The sequence below is a fragment of the Corvus kubaryi genome, unplaced genomic scaffold (assembly GCF_017639235.1).
Source record: "Corvus kubaryi isolate FWS band 111438036 unplaced genomic scaffold, C.kubaryi_AGA036_p1.0 37384, whole genome shotgun sequence".
Taxonomy (NCBI): domain Eukaryota; kingdom Metazoa; phylum Chordata; class Aves; order Passeriformes; family Corvidae; genus Corvus; species Corvus kubaryi.
Window position 1 is genome coordinate 4,870,600 of NW_024581126.1, and position 22,328 is coordinate 4,892,927.

The window sequence follows — 22,328 nt, forward strand, 5'->3', positions numbered from 1 at the left end:
ATATCCAAAAAAAGTGAGTTAGGTTGGCTAGAATTGCATTCTCTCCAAATGCTGTTGAAGAAATATGCTGAAGAATTTTTCTTCAACTATTTCCAGGCTAGTTTTGTTACAACTAAAGCTGCTCATTGAACACAAGTATTTTCTGTATTTGTAATGGAGCCAGGCACAGGGTTATACTAATACCAACACGTGGGTCATACGTGACAACGTATGGCTAAAATCAGTAGTTCATTATTCAGCCTTCTAGCAAGATTTAAGGATAAGTCCTAGCAAAACTGGAACTCAGAGAAATCCCCATTCTGTTTAAATATTCATGTCAGTGTTGTTTAGTTATCTTCTCATTTCCTCTACATCCTGAGCCATTGATCCTTCCAGTGGCAGATCTAGCCTGTCCAATTTGGTTGAAAAACTGAGATTATGAAACTAGGAACAGATAAATCCTAGAAGAGTTTAATTTAAGAAATTGTTAGTCACTAGTGAAAGCAGTACAACATAAATGACTGAAAATTTGAAAACTCAGTCTAGCTGTGCCTTGAGACCAAAATAATCAAATATTTAATTGTTAAAAATGCCTGAGCCAAGTATGACCCTGAAATTACTTTCTTACAAGACTATGTAATTTCATGAACACTCACTTTTCAAGTATAAATTGCTTTTAAGTATCTTTAAATATTTGGAAAAATAAAGCTCACAGCGTTTTTCAAAGATATCCAAGTTTATTACTGAAAAAAAGTAATAATCAAATGTGCATGATACAGCAAGTAGTTGCATTTGTATATGTAAACTGTGATAAAGTAAACAGCATCCCAAAGACAAATTTATGCCGAAAGTGTCTTACAATAGTTAATCAGATCTACAACTTATTCCTCAGTAAATTCTTTTACTTCTGGGGTACATAGCTGCTTGTAATAGCAATCATAAAACACAAAAGAAACTGAAAGCTGCCATGCTGGAGGAACTTGAAATTTTGCACAGAAAAGTAAATTTCTCTGACACGCTCTCTGATACTGTAAACTTGTTTTAAATATTACTTACTAAGTGTGGATTTATGAGTAGAAAAAATAGCTGAAATTTTACTCTTACTCCTTACTTAGAAATCAAGTTGTATTTAAATATTACACAAATTTCAAATATATACACATTTTAAGAAATCACTTATGATCATGACATTGCAAGTTAGCCAGGACTATCAGAGTAAAAAATGACTGAACTATCTTACTCAGTTAGATTTTACATGAGACTGTTTCAAAGAACTGAAATTTCAGTGATACTACTCTAGGTAAAAACTAGAGCCATCAGTTTGGAAGATTTTTCAATACAAAACTCCAAGTCATTTAAATAGAACATGAAATGAAAATATGATCTGATTTTTATTTTTTATTATTAACAAAAAAATCATCACGTTCTCAGTGGTTAAAATGTCACTAACTTTAGACTCCATTGTGTTTAATCCTAATTTCTCACCCTGTTGCATCCTAACAAGTAGCTCATGTCAATAAGAATGCAAACTATAGAGAACAACTAGCAATACAGAGGTTGTAGCAAGAAGTTAGAATGAGCCAAAAGAACTAACACAAGGTCATTTCCAGTGCAGTGAAGAGGGACTACACCATTAACATTTCAAGACTAAATCCCAGTCCTGGATTTTAAAAGTTTCTGTATACCATGGAATTGTGACTTCCCTACCATTCCTTGTTGTGCCATTAGAACTTTGTGCTGCTGTGGCAACATGTGCTATTATGGTTATGCCAAGGTTATGACAATCCAAATTTCTAGTAAATGTGTTTGCAATGGCAATATCCGATAAAAATTGTCAAAATGAATCCATTATAGAAATTTAAAATTATACAACTGTGTAGGGTATTTAGGATGTATGTGTATGTGTAGGAAAGGACATAAGGAGAAAACACTGTGATGCTTGGGGAAGTGACTGAAGGACAGAAGCGGCACACATAGAGGTACCCCATGCTGTCTCATGCTACTCCATCCAATCAATGCATACGGATTTGTAAAAAGCACCAGACAAACTAGTATTTGTGCACTTTCTGCTTTGGCATCTCAGTAAGGGACATCAAAAGACAGCCTGTACAAAAATCTGCTGTTACAGAATTGCCCTGGAAACTGAACTGTAACCCAGAAGGCAGCGTGTAATAAAATACTGAGGATAAGTAAAGAATGAGTCAAAGGAGAAAAAAAAAAGAAGGGCTGTCCCATGTTTTATCCTCAAACCCTTATTTTTCACAGCCTGTTGCAATTCTGGAGCAAAACTTGCTGGAGTGAATATGAGCCCTTTGCTGCTCATTCTCACCCTCCACATGATGGTTGCTGCATTTTACCTCAGAAGAACATGGGGTTTGCGAGCATGAAGTTGAGTATGAAAAGATTTAGGGAATTTTAAAGCTGCTAGATTTTCCCCTACAGGAATAGAAGTTAGAAATTCACTTAAACACTTTCAAAAAGTGTCACTGTATGCATTTTAGTCAGACAAAATATACATTGGAACAAAATAACAGGCTTGCCTAGAAGTGGAATTCTATTTGAATTCTAGAATCAGTCTTAACATTAAATAATTATTATGAAATGCTGCCCTTATATTTGTTTCAAACTTCTCCCCCAAGCAAGCAACATCAGCACTTTATGAGGATTCCAAAAACTAAAATGCTTCTCAAAGTACTACTGCACTGTAAGTGATTACTGTTACCACTATTTTTATCTCTGTCCATTTTCTTAATAGAAATAGAAACTTAGTAGAAAATATGATTGTTAAAATTTTCCATCAACTTTATTGCATTCATATTTAGCTGTTTGTATAAAATGAGTTTCATTAATATAGCTATTGCCCAGTATATATATATATATATATATATATAAAATCTAGTTCATAATAGTTTTAACGAAAATTTGTGACATTTACAGGCTAACTATGTATATAGACAGTTTATTTTCAATTTATGGACATGGATGATTTTCAGTTAACCAAAATGTTATGATGCTTCTAAATACGCATATGCTAATTTGCCTCCAAACAAACTGTGACATAATGCAAAAGTTTACTAAGTCCCACAATGCCATGTAGGACTTTGGACTTTGCAGGTAACTCCACTGGATCCCATGGCTCCAGAAATTCTCTCTGGCAACACTCCTAGTTGGAGTCTGCAGTGGAAGAAGCTGCAGCAAGGAAAGAGCAGATGTGCATTATGCACATGATTAGACTGATCATCTTAATGGCACATTAAGAATAAAACATCACCAAAATTCTTGACTTTCCTCATATTAATACTCGCCCTGAAGCTTTGTTTCCCAGGGAATTTTTCCTTCTGCAGAACTTTTTATGAAGGAAACTTCTGGAAATTTATTAATTTTTCCATTAAGGTATTTATCTACTAACCTATTTTTACTAGTCTGTCTAAACATTTTCCTTTTGAGCTCTCCACAGGACACAATTGAGCCTAACTGTTCCTCAGAACACAATTTATGACAAGTTGTTGATCAAAAAGGGGACAGCCACAGCTGATGTGTATTTTGTACTACTGAAGACATGTACTTCCAAACAAACATCTAACAAAAACCAAAACCTCACTTATCATCTGATGCCATGATGATTTTTTGCCTTTTCTTTTATACCTTTTTACAACTTCTGTCTTCTTAGTGCTTTTTGCCTACATTCTTGGACTTGTTTGTCAAGCTGAGAGACTAAACATTTTAGAAGCTTCGTAGCTAGGGATCAGTGTGCCCCAGACCCCAAGGTCCTCTCCAGAATACATTCTGTAAACTAAGATAGAAGCATCCAGGAGAAGGCTCCTTGGGGAGGGGAGTCACTCGAGCCTTTTATTGGGGAATCTTTGATAGATATGCTAATTAGTAAGACCTATAATGTTATACCCGATCTTTTGGGGGTGGGCATTGTGGTGTGCATTGGGGTGCATTTGACCTGGATGTAGTACACCTAAGGATCCTTAAAATAAATACCAAGGTAAAATCCCTTTTTTCCTTCTAACCGTGTTTGATTCTTGATTTTAAGAACAGGAAAAGGCATCAATCTATCATCATTATCAAAATTTTAGCCTTGTCACAATTTTCTCTATAAATCCTTTAACGAAAAGGGTTAGGAAAGAATGTATCATTAATGTTGGAAAAGACCTCAAAAATTATCGGGTCCAATCTTTGACGGAACATCACCATGACAAATAAATCACAACACTAAGTGCCATGTCCAGTCATTTCTTGAACACTTTCCAAGGATGATGACTCCACCACCTCCCAGGGCAGCCTGTTCAATGCTTTCAGAGAAAAAATTCTTCCTGATGTCCAACCTGAACCTTACTGTGTGCAGCCTGAGGTTATGTCGCCTTGTCTTGTCACTATTTGCCTGGTGGAAGAGGCTGACTCCCACCTTGCTACAATCTCTTTTCAGTAGTTGTGGAGAGTGATAAGACTCCTCTGAGCCTCCTCATCTAACTAATCAACCACAGCTCCTTCACCTGCTCCTCCTATGACTTAATCTCTCTAGATCCCTCACCAGCTTCACTGCCGTTCTCTGGACATGCTCCAGCACCTCAGTGTCTGTCTGGAACTGAGGGGCCCTGAACTGGACAGAGTTCTCAATGTGTGGCCTCATCAGTGCTGAGTACAGATGGACAGTCATTTCCCTGGTCCTGCTGGCCACACTTTCTGACACAGGACAGGATGCTGTTGGCTTTTTTGCCCACCTGGGCAGACACTGGCTCATGTTCAACTGCTGTTGACCAGCACCCCCAGGTCCTTTTCTGCAGGGCAGCTTTCCACTCTGCTCCTAGCCTGTAGAACTGCAGTGGGTTGCTGTGATCCAGGGACAAGACCTGCCACTTCGCCGTACTGAACATTCTATTGGCCTTGGCCCATTGATCCAGCCTGTCCATATCCCTACGCAGAGCCTTCCTGCCCTCCAACAGATCAACAATCCCACCCAATTCAGTGTTGTTTGCAAACTCACTGAGGATGCCCTTGATCCCCTTGTTCAGATCATTGATAAAGACATTAAACAGAACTGGCCCCAATACTGAGCCTCGGGGAACCACACTACTGACAGGCTGCCAACTGGAAAAACACCATTCACCGCCACTGTCTGGGCATGGCCATCCAGGCGGCTTTAATTCAGCTAAGAGTGCACCTGCTGCCACGTTCTCCAGAAGGATGCCATGAGTGACAGTTTCAAAGGCTTTACTGAAGTCATCATGAGGTTTGCCTTGTTTCCAAGTATCCATCCAAGGATGCTCAATCAGTGTGCTGTGGGAGTCTGCGCTCAACATTCAGGCAAGCCTTAGCACACAGCTGTGAATACTCTAATGCCTCCCTCTTTGTGGAGACAAACTTTGGGGAACCTCTCATTAGGATGGCCAATAAAACAGAATTCTTATTTTCCTTTTTTTATTCACCAAAATTCAGATCTCATACATTAGGCACAAATTTAGAATAAAAAGTCGTAAGAAATGAGGTGTAGATCATGTATCTGGACTTTGTGCCATTTCTGAAATGTACATTTCTTTTGTCTGAATCAAGATGCAGAATTTGGTTAAGAATAATTAACACATTTTGAACAAATACTTTATATATAAAAAATCTACTTGCTCATGCAGTCTCTCTAAGGGCGCGTGCATAGAGCAAAGTTGTCATAGATTAGATCTGCAACGATCTAAAGCATTTTTGCACAAATTGAGGTTCTAAAGCTTTGTCAAATTTCACAAATGCAGCCTGCATGCACAGTCTAGTCATACTAGTCATTTGTTTGAAAAGACAATACTTAGAATATGAAAAGATCATTCACCATTCAAAAAATACATTATTCCTGAGGACAGTGTGTGCCTTATTCTTTAGGAAAATAACGTGCAATCAATGAAAACAGCATACTAAGCAAAGTCTAGCAAAAAGGTTTCTCAGCTTAAGCAAATGGCTAGATAGTGGCAAGACCTTTACACATTGTTGATGTCCTCCAAAAGTAAAGGACACACAGAGTGTTTCCCCAAACTTCTTGTGCTTTTCCAGTGCATAAAATGCAACATATCAGATCTACACACTTGCCTTTCATATACTCCTATATATCAGTGTTGAAAAAAATTCATCATATATATATGTAAATCTCAAATACAAAAAGATTTTTAATGTGGTTTTTCAAGTCCAATTGGAATTTGCCTAAGTATGTATTGATGTGCCAATATCAACAGCAGAAACAAGAGAGTATTAAAAAATCAGTATTTCTGATTTTTGGCTGATTTTATCCTGTATCTTTATACCTTGGACCAGCCAAGACATTTTGTTTTTAGAGAAAACATTAAAAAGAGCTCATCTGTGACCTTCTGAAGAATTGAAGTATGATCACTATGGCATAGAAACAAAAACTGTGACACAGGGTTAATGCTGTCAAACAGTGTTTGACAATCCATAGAATGAGACAGATAGATAATAAATTAAATCAAACGTTGTGATTCTATTAGCACTGAGGAGAGTGCACTAACTTTTTTTCTAATAATGACTCCTGAGGAACTTAATGCACAACCCAGAATATGAAGGAACCTTTTGGAGCCTTTCCAAAATATGGCAAGATGAGTTCCATCAGCCCTTTATCACAGAAAGAATGGGTAATGTATCTGATTGGACCAGATCTTCAAATTTCTTTCCTCCTTTCTGTAGATACTCCTACAATTGCCTTGTCTGGTCCGAGAGCTGTAATTAACCAAGAAATCTCACGAATATGGTGAAACAACTGAAGAACTTAGAAGTCTGATGCTAGGCTCTCTGGATACAACAGATCCTATTTACCCACTTTGATGGGCTCTTGAATCCTAAAATTAATTAAAATAAAATAAAATAAAACAAAATAAAACAAAGTAAAATTATTGTGCTAATAAACGCAAGTGAATACTGGAATCACACTTTCAATAGGATAATGTAAATAGTAAAAATTCAGGTATTTTCTTACCTGTCAGCAGTGATTTTGCTGCCACTTTATCCCTAAAAATAATGTTAAAATTTGCAGACTTTGTAATTACTGTGCTTTGCTGATTTTTTGTTTCCTAAATTTTTCTCGCCCAATATAGAGAAGCATTATTTGAAATTGTACAAGAGAAACAGAATAACCATAACTCTGTTTCTCCATTCCCTTCCCTGCAAGGTATCCCTTCAAACTTGTTTAAATGTTAAGTGATTTTCCCATATTATGAAATGTTAGTAATAGACAATTTCATCACCAAAATATGACTATTAACCACAAGCAACACTGCAATATGCTGTTTGCACATAAAAACTGAAATTTGATTCTTCAATGAACATCTACCTTTTAGTGATTTTACCAAAAAAATGCCCCCGCAGTGTAACAAGGCATACAAATAATAATAATAATAATAATAATAATAATAGTAAATCTAAGAGTAACCACTGTGTGTCTATGCATTTATATACAATCTGTATACATATTTGTTTGTATCCAACTCCAGTGTTATGACATATTTAGGCCAATAAAAGAAGTGTACATTACTGCAATGTTTACTATTATAATAGGAAGGACATTGTTACAAATTTCTCTTCTTCTCCTTTCCTGAACAAGCAAGCCACAATGTTATACTGTATGTCTCATATATATCTGCAGAAGCTTGCATACTATAAAGATAAAATTGTATTTTGAAGAGAAAGTCATTTGCACTGCATGGGAGTGTTTCAAGTTAGCGTTCTGTGAAGTCATGGAATCATTGCCCAGACAGATAAAGAGGAACAGTAACACAGCATGAAAATGAGTTCTTTCATCCTGGAAGCATGTGGAGATGGCCTTTCCATACACAGAAGTGGAAAGACAACTCAACAGCTGTAGAATTTTCAAACATAGCTGCAACGTGGGCAATACAATGTGTTCTCCTAGTGCTGCTGTTTTCTTTCTGAATTTGGACTTTTTGGTTTTCAACTAGATGGATAAATGAATGACACTGATGTGCAAATCTTAAACTGCATAGTAAATATTTAGCAGCCACAGACCCCTTTTTTAAGGTAGGACCACATCCACAATCTCAGTAAGAGACTAGGGCAAACATGACAAAACAGTAAGCCTGAAAGATCAAGTCATGGCCACAAAGGCAACAACCGCTCTTTTCTTTAGAGGTCTTACAGATGGAGCTCAGCAATCAGAAGCTGTAGAAGTAGTGGATATCACAAAAGTTGGTTTTAGTCACTCCCTTACTCTATAGGTTCACAGGTAATTTTCTGTTTTCATCATGCTGATATGAAAATTCATTGCCTTTTTTTAAAACAGTGCCCAGGTTTTTAATGTCTGTACATTTCTGAATGCCAATTCTCCTTGAAGTTCATCACAGACCAGTTATAAGTAAGGCTTTTCATTGTCGTCACTGGAAACACCTATTTTTCAGTGCCAACCAAAGTATGCAACTGTACTGCCCAGCAAGAGCATATATATACCACCACCACCAATCTCACACTGATGCCAGACTGACAATTTTGAAACTTCACTCTCCAATTTCAAACAGTGGTTTTGTTGTAACAGGGTAGTGACTAAGGCCATTCATGGTGATACTGTTTCCCATTCTTTTTCCTTTCTCTTTGCAAATGTTCCAGTTCAGCCTCATACATCATTTCCTGGACTAAGTATTTCTCTCTTCTCATTCTGTCACACAAGTCTTTGGGTATGTCTGGAATTAGGTAGGCAATGAAAGACTTTATTCCAAAAACAAGGTGCTGAAAAGAAAAACAGAAATAATTGCTTAAAATATCGATAAGTATTCCTTTGTAGGACTACATTTTAGAGCCTAGAAGTCTGTGGCAAAACTGGAACTGAGATTCAGTTTGTGACTGAAAGGCAAATCCATTTTTTTAAATAAAAACACTCACATGTGAGTAAATGAGTGATCTAAAAGAAACGGGCAAGTGCTGAAGTTTTCTAAAAAGTAAGACAAAGGGTATAGTTAGTGACTTAAATAAAGATGTGACTATAGGATATGCTAGTCTGATCCACAAATGTAAACGCTACCTATAAACAGTCTTCTTTCAGGCTTATAATGGAAATAGGCAACCAGATTCCTGGGTAGTATGCAATACGTTCTTCAAACTTAGTATACACATTTCTACTTTTATATTAGGCTAGAGTCATGTATCATTTTCCTGACACAGATTTTATCTTGTAACAACTGCCTAATATACACAAAACTAGCATTCCTTGTTTTTCAATAAAATATGAAAGATTGGGTAGGGAACCAACATGATGTATAAGATGACTGTTAAGGAAATACGATTTTAGAGGAGCTCTACAGTAAGTGCATGCTCTGTCATTTCTGTTTGAAGCAGCTGAGAGACAACAGTTTGGGGAAGATAATTTTTTTCCTCTCCCTTGACTGTAACGAACGAACAAATGATTAAAATGACAATTTACTTATAGAACTACCATAAAGAATCAATTCAGACTTTTAAGAGGTAGAAAGGAATTGTTCCCTTCCACAACTAACCTCAAATACTATTATGAAGGCCAGCCGTGCTGCCAGGACATGCCAAAACTGCAAAGTGAATTCATATGGAGTTGAACTCCACGGTGGAGCTCTGTAGTCTCTATACCTGCAAAGCAAAGAGAAACCCAGGAAGTTAACCTGTGCTCAAAACCCTAAACATGGTCAAGTGGTCTCTAGTTCATCCCAGATCTGGCTAAAATGAGAGAAATTGAAGTGAAAGCAGACTTCAAGAGGAATTAAACAGGGAGAGCAACTGTCCAGAATATAGGCTATTAAATAGAGCTGTTTATGAGACAGTACTTTTTGCTTTCAAAAATCCAGAGCAAACAGTTTATTTTATTGTTAAAAAGCTGGAGTGTTAAGTGTGTTGATTCTGAATTGGTTCTTGTCTTTGCTTATAAGCATTTGAGATTCTCCAAAGTTTGCATAAATGAAATGTGATTCTAATTTAAACTGATGCTCACTGCAAAACTAAGTCTGAAAACAGGAGTGAACTCATGTCATATTTCATTTTTATGTTGAATTTCTTGTATTCATCTTGCATAAATGTTTGCAATCTCAACTAGGGTTAGAGAGGTAACAAAAATTTTAATTGTGTATTTTAATTAATTGATTTCAGAATGCTTAACAAAATTGAAATGAGGATTTTTACTCTTCTTGGCAGCTGGCAAAGCTTTTAAATTAAATGATTCATAGAGACATGAAAGATAATGGCTTGCAAGCATTGAAACATACCGACAGTATCCTGAGTATCCCATCCCAAGTTCACTCAAATCAAATACTGATAAACTGCTGTTGACGTATCCTTTTAAGCATCTGAAAGAAAAAGCCATATGGGCAGCACTTTCTTCATAAAGTGGTTATACAATAAACTTATGGTATGTAAACATATTCTGCTATCAAATACTGTGAGCATAATATTTTATTTGCTTATCAAGAGAAAAGCAATTCTAAAATTTCATGCAGAGAAGCAAAGTTTTTTGGAAAGAAAAGACTAACATCTGTTCCAGGTATAGCACTGTTTAGAAGTCTATTTTCAGCACTTTTTATGGTTTTGGTTCTTATCTACTGAAAGATATAAACCAAAAATTGTTGCTACAGTGTTTTTAACTGTTTCCTAAAATTACTGAACTTTGAAAGATGGATACAAAGGCAGAGAGCAGAATAATTTAACACCTTTGCAGAATCTGCCACCAATAATGCAGCACATACAAAAAAAAAAAAAAAAAAAAAAAAAAAATTGGTTTTATGAGTTGAATCAAAGCGTTTTTCTCAACAGTAAAATGAACAGTGCATATATACCGAACAGTTATATTAAAGGCAAAAATGTATTACTATTAATTACAGAAATCACATAAATATATTGATTTATGACTGTAGGAGTGAATTTTTGCTGTTGCTTGAAAAGCACAGACATGTAAGATGTCCTATCTTCTCTGAAATCTGTCTTGTAACTTAACTAAAGCACATTTGAAAAGCAAAGAAAATTTAAGAAGAGATGCATGAGGCATCCTTTTATAATCTGAATCTTCAGGTTTTCTGTGATACCTCAAATCACTACTGGCAAAAGAAGAAATAGAATTACACAGTTCTCTCTTAAATGGGTAGTGTGCATTGAGCACTAACATTTTTCTGATACTGTCTCTTTTCATCTTATCCCACCTCATTCTTTTTGCCCTTAAACTCTCTTTTCCTGTGACAGCTCAGGAAGAGTAAATCTCTGTTTTTGGGAGCATATACATGTGTTTGGGAATGTACTGGGAGAAGACAGTATAGACCCATTGCAGAGAAGAAGAAAAGCTTACCTAGAAAAGATCTGAAAATTGATGCAATGTACAAACTTTTTTGTTTGCATTCAGAAGGGAAGACATGATTTTCCACTTATATAACTAGCTACTTTGCAAACTCTTTGGAATGGCTGACTTACTTGCACTTTACATCTGTGAAGGTTTGCACAGATGTAAAAGAAACGTATCTATGTTATCATAAAAATACAGCAGTAAATTGTGCTTCCACTGAAAAATGCATGTATATATAAAGAATATCCCAATTACTTTTCTTGTCTGTACCCTTGATCTGTACAGGGACCATATTTGTATGCATAGACAAAACGTGGAATGTAATCAGAAGTAATGGCAATAACAAAGGCATTGGTGATGACAGCCAGAACTCCAATTCCTTCCAGAATTCCATACCAAATACCTAGAAACAAGAGAAATTACAACAAAGTTGTCACTTTTTTATAGCCATATTAAGTCATATAAAGTCATACTAGTGATAATAAAGTCATTATTAGTCATAAAGTTTTCCTTTCTTATTGAGAGTGAATTATGAGACAGAAAAACTAGTCAAGATAAAGCCATGTCCCCACATTCCAGCCAAACCACTGGTGCCACCCCAACGAAATCCTGCAATAGGGCACACGCTGATGAGAAAATACAGCTAAGCAACAAAGGCATAACCATAATTTTTTGTTATAAAGGCCAAATAGGAGATTCTGGAAAGAGATTTCTTATTTAATGCAATTTTAAATTAAAACTTCATTCAGTCCTTTTATTTAATTTCTAAATTCAATTGATTTTAGACCTAGAGTTCCACAAATCAGAAGCCTGAAATACTTTTAGCCTGTTTTCAATGTTCAAGCTATTCCTTATTGTAAATGGAAAACAAACTTGAGGAATCCTCTTATCAAAGCAACTAACTATCCTTTTGTTGCCTAAAAGGAAAGTTGTCACTGAAATCTGTTGGTTACATTACCATCTTGACACATGATATACTTCTGTTTTAAAGAGGAAAATACAAAGAAATGATACCTGACAGTGACAGCCATTAGGTTCTCTCACCTATATCTGTTGCTCTTGCAGGCATAGGTCTTCGCCACTGAGTAACAAACTTGTATGCATCTAACCTGATTTCTATGATATTGTTAAGCAGTGCCAGAAGAGGTGCCAGTGGGAAGGCAGCAACAAAGATGGTGGTAAAGCCAAACTGTAAAACTAGACAGGCATTTCTATGATTAGAAATTGGAAATTCAAAAAATCTTTTAATATGCAACACAGTTCTACTTTCTGAAGAAAACCAACACCTGCCAGATTTGCTCACCCATCTCTAAATATTCGTCCATTAAACCATGGAGATTCATAGGTTGCAGATTCCAATCTTTTTCCCACTGAGGAAGAGAAATTTTATTCTCCATTGATTGCCCTCTTCTCTTCATTTTGCGTCGTGACCACCAGTTCTGTAATAAACTTTATTACATAAAGAGAATATTATTGACTCTATCTGTGCAGAGATTTAAAATACTTTCTGGTACTGCTTTGAAATAAGTGGGCCTATTTTCAAATGCACCTGGATGATTACTTAGCTATTTTAAGGAAAATTTTACAATATCATCTTAGATACAATGCAAAGAACTTATAAAAGATCTCAAAATTCTGCATTATAATTTTAATTATGTCTTTAATGTAGCATGTTTGGCATTGTACAAATAAGCTTTTCAGAATATAGAACATGCTTGCATAGACTTTTTATTTTTTGGTAGGATTTACCTGAATGACTAAATAAAAAGAAGAACAAGAAAAAAAATCATACATAGTGAGAGCACTAAAAAGTTAATAGCACTTTATCTTCAATCCTGTAAAAGACAAACCAAGTAAGTGGAACTCAGTAAGAACTCCATACTAGAATACACTAAATAGTAGAATACATATATTTTTGAACAAACCTAAAGATCTAGGTGCTCTACAGAATATTTCTTTTCTTAAAGCAGGAATAAGCATTTAAGAAGGTGTTGCTGAATGCTGAAGGTGGAAATATTTAAGACTATTCTTCATAAAGCTGTGCAGAGATCTTTTCCCAAAGTAGTTATAAATATTAAGGAGATAGTAGGCTCATAAATTAAACTGTTATTCAAATGAAAATATTATCCAGTACTGACACATGGACCAATTAAAGACTACTGCTTGTTTCTAGATATTATGGAAAAGAGACTAAAGATGGGAAATAACTTTCTTGTAAGTATTTTTATAAAAAGTCTGCTCTTTTTTTCTCAAGCTAATTTAGTGTTTGGTTCTTGATCTATCTTGTTACTGAAAGACAAATTGTTGCCTAAGTTGCAAACAATGGTTTTGTCAAAACAAAACACTTCTTTCCGTAACAGAATATAAGCATGTTCTAAAATAAATTTTAGATGAAGTTAATATCCTGCTTGGCTGAGAAGACAGGAAGCCTGGTAGTTCAAGTAGGTTTCTCCTTTCCAAAAATCCTCATTCCACAACATACAGTACATTATCCCTCATTTGCAGAACAACTGCAATTGCATGTGTGTTGAGCAAAACCCTTTCTAACACATTTTCATATTTCTAACATATTTTCAAGGTCGAGACTTCAATTAGATCAATATTTGATGATCAACCTTTTACTGGAAACATACTCTTCCAGTTTCAAGAGAACTGTAAGACTCTTAGCTCATTAGTCTCTTCAGAGGCTGAACATCTCTGTTTGTATTATGGAAAATGAAAACATAATAAAAAATTTAGATATTTAACATACTCTGAGAAGCTTTATCTTAGAGCAACAGTTAATGCTTTCCTTGGGAATAAAGTGACAATATGTGAGGTACAACAAGTGAAAACATTCTCCAAACATAATACCATTTCTCCCTATCACTGAATCATGTATTTACTATTTTTAAAATGAACTTTAACATCTGAACTTACGGATAGCCTAGTTCCATGAAGTTGTTCCACATTTGTTTTAAAACCATAATAACTCCCATTTGCAAGCAGAGATCTATCAAACAGCCACTAGGATGACACTGAAATGAAGTGGAAGAGATCTATTGCTAAAAATCAGATAATTCCTTTATTTTTATTTGTTCAGAATGTTAATAAAAATATTAAATATGTGTGGTGAAAACCACTAATCTCCATCTGCAGAAATATTAAAAGAAGTATTAATAAAATAAATATTAACAGACTTCAGCTAAACAACCTTTAGACATATTGTTAGATATTAGATCATATTGACTAAATTAAAGGTATGTGTGCTAGATGTATGATAAATTATATAGACCATTTCACTTAGACCAATAAACAATTTCAAAAGAATGGAGCAATATTTCATTTGCAAGAATCTGAGTTTATAGAGAGACTAGCAGAATTTCTGGTACTGGTATCTTAACTACAGATATATGTATAGACTGCCATATCAAAATGTGAAGTAATTACAGAACCATTTTTTCAGATCATGGACTACAAAGGTACAATGTTTTACTCTGTCGCTACCAAGTTGCAATAGAAGAAATCTGTTTTTCAGAGGAAAGAGGGAACTTCAGCATACTGGTAGTTGCAATTCTAACATTCAACTTAAATCTTGAAAATAATATTTTTCTTCTTTTAAATATTAGAATTATATATTAGTTTGGGTTGGAAAGGATCCCTTAAGATGATCTAGTCCAAACTCCTGCAATAAGTATGGCCATTTTCAACTAGATAAGCCCCATCCAACCTGACCTTGAATGTTTCCAGGGAAACATCCATCACCTCTCTAGGTAACCTGTCCCAATGTTTCACCATCCTAATAATAGTAGTAAAAATAAAAATAAAACAAAAAAAATTAAAAAAATAAATAAATAGAAATAAAAATAAAATTCTCTTCCTTATACCTAGTCCAAATCTAGCCTCTCTTCGTTTAAAATCATTATCCCTTGCCCTGTCTCAACAGGCCCTAAAATTTGTCCCCTTCTTTCTTATAAGCACCTTTAAGTATTGAAAGGCAGTAATAATGCCTCCTTGGAGCCTTCTCATCTCCAAGCTGAATATCTGCAACTCAGCCTGTATTCACAGGAGAGATGCTCCAGCCCTCTGACTCATTTTGTGGCCCTCCTCTGGACCCACTCCAACAGATCTGTGTTTTTTCTGTGCTGACAAAAATTTATAAAGTTGATACAAGAGCTGATGGCATTATATTTATGTCCTCTAACCAAAAATTCCAAATACCAGGAGATTCCATTCCCATAGGACTCATAGTGCTTGTGACGTAAGGGACTATCACTGATGACTTTTCCCTAAGGCAGAGGCAGAAAGAACTTGCGTGTCTTGGGCAGAGTGGAGAACACAGAAGGAAAAACACATCTCCTCTATCCTATCCTTTGCTATAAATAAGAGTTTAGTATTTTCTGCACTTGGAATAATAAAATCTTTAAAATGGGCATTCATGTCCTGCAGCCATTTTCTTTTTACTCATGGAAATATCACAGGAACAGAAAACAGGATTGTTTACCTCTTCCAGCCTCCATCTGTTAAAAAGCTTGTTGTACTTTCCTGGGCGGCCTGCAAATCTGGAAAATAAGATTTCTGTTTCTCAGTGAACATTCCAGGAACACCCTGTATCAGTAGTTGTTTCATACCACCCACTGAATTCAGGAAATACCAACAGAATAAATCACACAGGCTTAAATTTGGTGTCCGTAGGATATGTACATTTCAGAATGCAAACAAGGACCATCATTTTGCAAGTGATCCTAAACTTTTATTATGTCCTGAATAAAAATCCTAGCTTCAGAGATTTCAGATGTTAGATATTCAGACTCTAATCTACTTCTAAGGAGATAAGCAAGCCGTTATAATTAATAGGAATTAGCTGCAGCACAGGGATCTGCTTGCCCATGTGAAGTGTACACTTGATTTGTATAAGGAATCACAATTCTTGACGACTTCAGTGAAAGTTATAAAAGAGAGAAAGAAACCCATGCCTGGGTTTCTATATTAGATACAGGAGAGAGCAAGACACAGAGAAATTTTAATACTGTATGCTGAATACACCACCGAATGTAACAGATTATCACCAACAGTCTTTATGAGTGGTTTTTTTTTTTCCTTGTTTGTTTTCATTAGTTTCTTTCCAAACAATCTTGACCTGAAATGATACTATAGAACTTTATAGAAGATACCCTGAAATATTCTGTAGGTTCTGCGGGATTGGTAAGTGTGACCATAACAAAATTGAACTAAAGATGAAGCAAGGTTAGATCTGTGCTGTATCTCACACTCTAAGCTAAAGATACACACAAAAATTGGAGCCAGAATTTATGCTTCCTACTCTTGTATAAGATTTTCCAGACAATATTTACTATTTACAGAAATGCATTCTTGGAAATGTTGCTCAAGGGGAATAAACAAGAAAAGATTAATAAAGCCTATTAACACAGGGCTAAATACAGACCCACATTTAGGAATTGGCTGCATTTTCAAAAGTTCTGAGTTCTTATTTAGTAGGAAAGTCATGTACACCCCATAAAAAAGTAGAATTTTTACTCTAGTTTCATGAGTAAACATTTCAAGGGTCCAACCCTTCCATACATTTAAAAATATTTCATGTTTTAATTATGCCCAGAAACCAACTCATACCTAAACCTTACAGTTCAAACTGTCACTGTATTTTCTTCAAATCTATGAAATTAGTGAAGATTTTGAATTCTGTGCAAGTTTTCTTTTAAGTGCAATTGGCAAAGATAATTTACCTGCCAAGAAAAAAGGCGATGTAGAAGATGGAGCTGTTCAAGTTGACAAACTGGAAGAGGAACATTTTCAAGGCAAAGCTGTTTTCCCACTCAGACTCTGTTCTAGGGTGCTCTTCAGAAAGACACAATATACATTATATAAACAAAAAAGAAATTGAGTTATGTGTAATTTTGCTCACAAATCAATCAACGCTAACAAAACAAGTGAGGGTTTTAAATCATGGTTGCCCCATTAGGTTGCAATTGATTTATTTTCACTGCCCCAGCTCAGACTGCATTGTTTCTATGTGGAAACAGAAGATAGAAGCCCCTTGGTTCAGAATTAATCATAATACTATGGGAAGGTAGCTGTTTCACTGCCATGAATAATTCATAAACCAATGTGAATTTTTTGGCTTAAGATTGAAGGTATCTTGATTCAAAGAAAAAAACTCAACACAAGAAACCCCCACAAAACCCAACCAAACAAAAACAACAACAAAACCCCAAAACAAACAAACAAAATCCAAACCAACAAACCAACCAAACAAACCCAATCCCCCCAAAAACCCAAAAGCGCTTGGAATCAGTAGAGCAATAGTCGGGGAAAGAAGCCAAGGAAAGCAGAGGTGAAAGAATCAACTAAAAGCCAGTTGATTTCTCATCCAAGCTTCTCACCTTCTAAATACTTCTGTAGGACCATCACTTCATCCTCAGGACTTCCCTATCATAATGCTTGTGGAGTGCCAAACAGTTTATAATTCAATGAGGAAAGGACAGAGGTTCTTTTGGAAAGAAATGTAGAAATGTGTAGTAGGGCTACAAGTGTTCTGTGTGGGTCTGCCCTGCCTTGGATATCTTTCCTTAAGGTTTGTAGAACACTATTTATGTCTGAGTTAGAACTTTGTGATAATGTTTACTAATTATTTTTTACAAAATCCATCTCTGATGGATGTATCAAACTTGGAATATAGTACATTGGTAAAATTTTAAAGCACATGAGTTGTAAAGTATATGAGTTGTAAATCTAAACTTCCTGGATTTTTCAGTTAAAATTTGTACTACTTAATTACTCTGGTCTAACAATGACTAAATTTGTGTAGCAATATACAGGATACCAGCTTTACATATGGACAGTTGTTCCCAGAAGGGTGTCCTTTTCTGATGTAAAACACCTTAGCAAGAAGAATGAGCTACCTAGCTCAAACACCTAATGCTCCATTATGTTTAATTCAAGAAACCCTTTTTGTAAAAAATTTGTGTATTTTGCTTATACACTTCAACAATTATTTTCTTTCCCATTCTCTGGTCTGTAACAATATAATATATTTTAAAAGGAATAGAAATCAGTTTAATATGAAAAAAGACTTTAAAATATTTTAATAATTTGAGTAAGTTGACTATACATTCTGAATTTTTCTACCCTGTTCAGCTGCCTGTTACCTGAAGCACTATGAAGTTTTGAGCACCTTGTTTAACACTTCAACCAAAAGAGGGAGCTGTAGAATTTAGGCAGCCAGCTGGCATTTTAACCAAGACAAGATCACTTGCATATTTTGACATGGGCTAAAAGTGAGCATGTAAAACAAAACACTAAACAGCTACACATTGACACAGACAAAGATCTTAAATTCTGTCTTTGCTTCCTTGTTTTCTATAAGCTAGAAAGCTTTATCTCATGTACATATCTAATCACAGCTAGAGGCTTCAGTATAAAATTTTAATGTTACAGAATTAGAGCTACTTTAAAATTCACGACTTAACATTTTTATCCTGGACAATTTAATTTTATGTTAACCCTTTTTTTTCCATATGAAAGATCAAATTAAAAATCAATAAGAAACAAACAAGCATTTGGGGAAAATGGAAAAAACCCTTTAGCAGGCAAGAAAGAATAGGTTTCGACTTTTGCTTCAAAATAAGATTACTGTTTTTCAGTGTATACTATGAAACATTAAAAGTAGAAAAATAAATTCCTTAGTTTTATTTTATTTCCTCAGTAAAATAATAATTTATTTTCTTTCTGTGATATTTCTCACTTGTTGAGAGAAATGCCAGAAACATACTTCATAGATGAAGTTTTCAAAACACTTCTTTATGGAATTACAAAGGTATATGCCATAGCCAGCAAGAACAACATCATTAGTAAAGACCTACATACCTAAGTCTGTCAGGAGATAGGCAACCTTTTCATATACCTAAAAAGGAAATTAGATGATGTAAGTATAGGACATCCTGGCTGTTGTGATGACAAATCCAGAATGAAAACAAGCATCAAAAGCATGGTATTCTCTTGCTCTACAGGTATCTGGACAGATAAGGGACAGCGATGCTGCAGCTATGTAATGTGTATAGTTTTCTATAAAGACTTCATTAAACTCCTCCAGTCCCATTCTCTTTATCCATGTAAATGTATATAAGCATGTATAAATATACATTAAATATACAATAAAGATAAAACAAAAACAAATCGATCAAGAGAAATATTCAGACATCAGTGGTTTTCTTAATCAACAGTTAGATGTTTATCCTCTAATTTCAAGAACGGACTTATGTAATCTAAAAGTAGGAAAAATCCCTTGACATAGTACTGTTTTCCTTTGCATGAATATGGATACTGGTTGAGGATATCAGCCTTCTACTGAAAACTTCCTTATCTCTCTATATATTGACTATCTCCAGTCTTTATTTTAAATGCCTTAGCCCCAGGAAGTTGCCAACTCTGAAATATATTTCCTTGAGTATACTATAAATAGCAAGCTATTTTTGATAGCTTTGCTTGTTCACTTGAATGTACTTTTTATTATGTGAAGTGATCATATATAAATAACACTAATCAACACATGACTCTGATTGGAAAAATTATTTCTTATTGCAGTGAGTGCACAATGTCCTTTAGAGAATTAAAAGCCAGTGTTTGCTGGGTTATTATTCCTTTTTATCTGTTTGTGCTTGCATGGGAACAGAAAGACAATAAATAATACCGCAGCTGCAAGAATAGAGTTTCTATCTGTGTAGTGCTATAAGAGCAAATGATTAAACCTGTGCTTTTACATGATAGAAAAAATTTACACCAAACCTTATATCACAGTGATTCTAGGACTGTGCAACACTGATATCATAGCTGAATTTTAAATAAGAAAGGAAAGAATCCAAAGTCATTAACTAAAAACAACCTAGAAAGCAAATTCTCAGCCAAGAAAACAATGTCATTCCAATTAGAGATCTATTGCAAAAGCTAATATTAAAAAAATACAAATGCAAAAAGCAGCAATCTGTACCCCTGTAACCTGGTGACATAAGCAAAGATGTGCAGTGACAAATCAAGGAGTAATTAGAGAAAAACATTGACAAACATGGTATCAGAGGAGAAAAATCCACTGAAATACTAGCTTCAGACACTGCTATAAGGATGAACATGTAGATATCTAATATATGGTTAACTCAGTAAGCTTGTAAAAATTACTCTTAAATTAACCACTCCTTTAAAAGAACAGAAGACTTACAACATTCAGCGACATGATGATCATAAAATTGATACAGACTCCAGTGCCAGATGTTGCAAACTGCCAATACTTCTTGATGAAATACCACTTGAAAGAAGCAAACTGCTCCATGGCTACCAGTCGATATACCACAACTGCAAACACTGCAGTAAGGACCAGTGAAATCTACAGGTATGTATTTATGAGCAGAGGTATTAGAACAAAAGATATCACATCTGAAATAATATCCACTGGAATAACAAAACAAGTGTTTTAAAGGTAGTTATTTGTTCTGGAGAGCAGAATTTGAGAGAACAAAAAACCAAGATTAGTTAAAACATTTCTTTACTGTTCTTTTACAATATAACTATATTCCATCTTGTGAAAGAAAGAGATCCCTGAACAAGCAGGAAGACTGAGACAGTTTTGTCTATATTATATAAATCCATTAATCTTAATGAATGCACTCATGCTGAGTTACTATTTACATCAGAATAAGATTAATTACAATACAATAATTCTAATATTATTAAACATCACCATGAAGAATATTCCTGAGACAGACACCATCAGTCGACTGAGCTTATCAGGGAAAGGCTGAAAAGGTTCAGGTTTTCCTGTGATGGGATTTACTCTTTCCACTTGGGAATATTTAGCTTCAAACTGGGGACGCAGCTCTTCCTGGAATGACAGGGTGGATTCCATTTGTTGTATTACTTATTTCTCTCAACAGTCAGACATACATGTGCTATAAAGTAGAAAATTATACTGATACAAATGATTTTTTAAAATGTTTCCACTCAAATACCTAGATAACTGGCTCTTTTGAAAATCCTTGGAAGCAGTGCCAGAGACCAGCAAAGAACAGAAACCATAGGAGCCTTCCCCACTATGTGAGTGTGTTAAAAAGAATCATGGCTTATATTGGTGACTTAGACACTAGATTGTCTGCAAAAATTGGTAAGAAAACTAGAAATTAGGGCCAGTTACAATGGTGCTTTTTGTGTTATGAGAGCATTTATTAAAAGCCACCAGCTTCTATCTACCCATCTATGGAAAGCTGTAAAACAAGTAAAGTCTATTGACTTAAACTGCAATAAATCACCAGTATAAGTAAATTACAGCTATGTTGACTAATGATTTATGGAATAATAAAATTTTATTATTGCTGATGCTGATCACAGAATGTTCAAGGATAAGTTATGCCTCTCCAAAGGATACAAAATCTCGTTTCTGTCCTGTTGCTTGTCTTTTGTTGTGCAGGATCAGGAATTTCCAGAACAAGAAACCATGGAACTGAAAGGCATCTGTGCTGACATCAGAAGTATCTCCCATCCTCTGTACGGGAAGTATTTCCACTCGGTTTTTCAAAGGATACTTTTAATATGCAGAATTATATTTGGAATTATAATGTTAGTTGCAAAAGGCAAAGTATCCTTGTACAGTCTCAAGCATACCTTTGTATTCTGCAACTAGTGCTATAAATACAAATATCATCTGAATGACAAACTCAGATGACTGACATACAATTTGGATTGATACTGAGACTTTAACCATGCTGATAGCAAGGCTTTACATGTTTACTTCTCTTTCTTCTTACCTCTTCATCTTCCCAGTCTATGAGGTCCCAGTCATAGGTTAATACAGCTCTCCGTCTTTTCCAAAACTCTAGAAAGACTGTTGCTGTGGAAAACAACTCTACTTTAGTTGTGGGGGGAAAAAAAGGGCCATGCAGATCTTAAGAAAATCAGCAATGTAATACGTATCATTAGACACTTTCTGACAGTTTTCCCTGTAGAATCTAAAAACTAACTAATTAACTTCAGGATAATCCCTGTTAAATTTAAAACACTATTTTACAAT

At 35.1% G+C, this 22,328-nt stretch overlaps 1 protein-coding gene across 4 annotated transcripts in view; it reads right to left on the reverse strand.

Annotated features, from left to right (window-relative positions):
* Positions 1-4,819: 4,819 nt before the first annotated feature.
* The window catches only part of ANO3 (anoctamin 3), a 198,434-nt gene continuing 180,925 nt past the window's right edge, over positions 4,820-22,328 (reverse strand). For all 4 annotated transcript variants that reach the window (XM_042035651.1, XM_042035650.1, XM_042035652.1 and 1 more), the window contains 13 exons: positions 22,066-22,148; positions 21,006-21,146; positions 20,487-20,651; positions 19,142-19,178; positions 17,002-17,113; positions 15,762-15,819; positions 14,198-14,295; positions 12,582-12,727; positions 12,323-12,475; positions 11,534-11,681; positions 10,215-10,295; positions 9,480-9,585; positions 4,820-8,715 (listed from right to left, as the gene is read on the reverse strand). In XM_042035651.1, the coding sequence (XP_041891585.1) occupies positions 8,533-8,715; positions 9,480-9,585; positions 10,215-10,295; positions 11,534-11,681; positions 12,323-12,475; positions 12,582-12,727; positions 14,198-14,295; positions 15,762-15,819; positions 17,002-17,113; positions 19,142-19,178; positions 20,487-20,651; positions 21,006-21,146; positions 22,066-22,148 (1,511 nt within the window). In that variant the 3' untranslated portion in view covers positions 4,820-8,532. The remainder of the gene's footprint in view (positions 8,716-9,479; positions 9,586-10,214; positions 10,296-11,533; positions 11,682-12,322; positions 12,476-12,581; positions 12,728-14,197; positions 14,296-15,761; positions 15,820-17,001; positions 17,114-19,141; positions 19,179-20,486; positions 20,652-21,005; positions 21,147-22,065; positions 22,149-22,328) is intronic.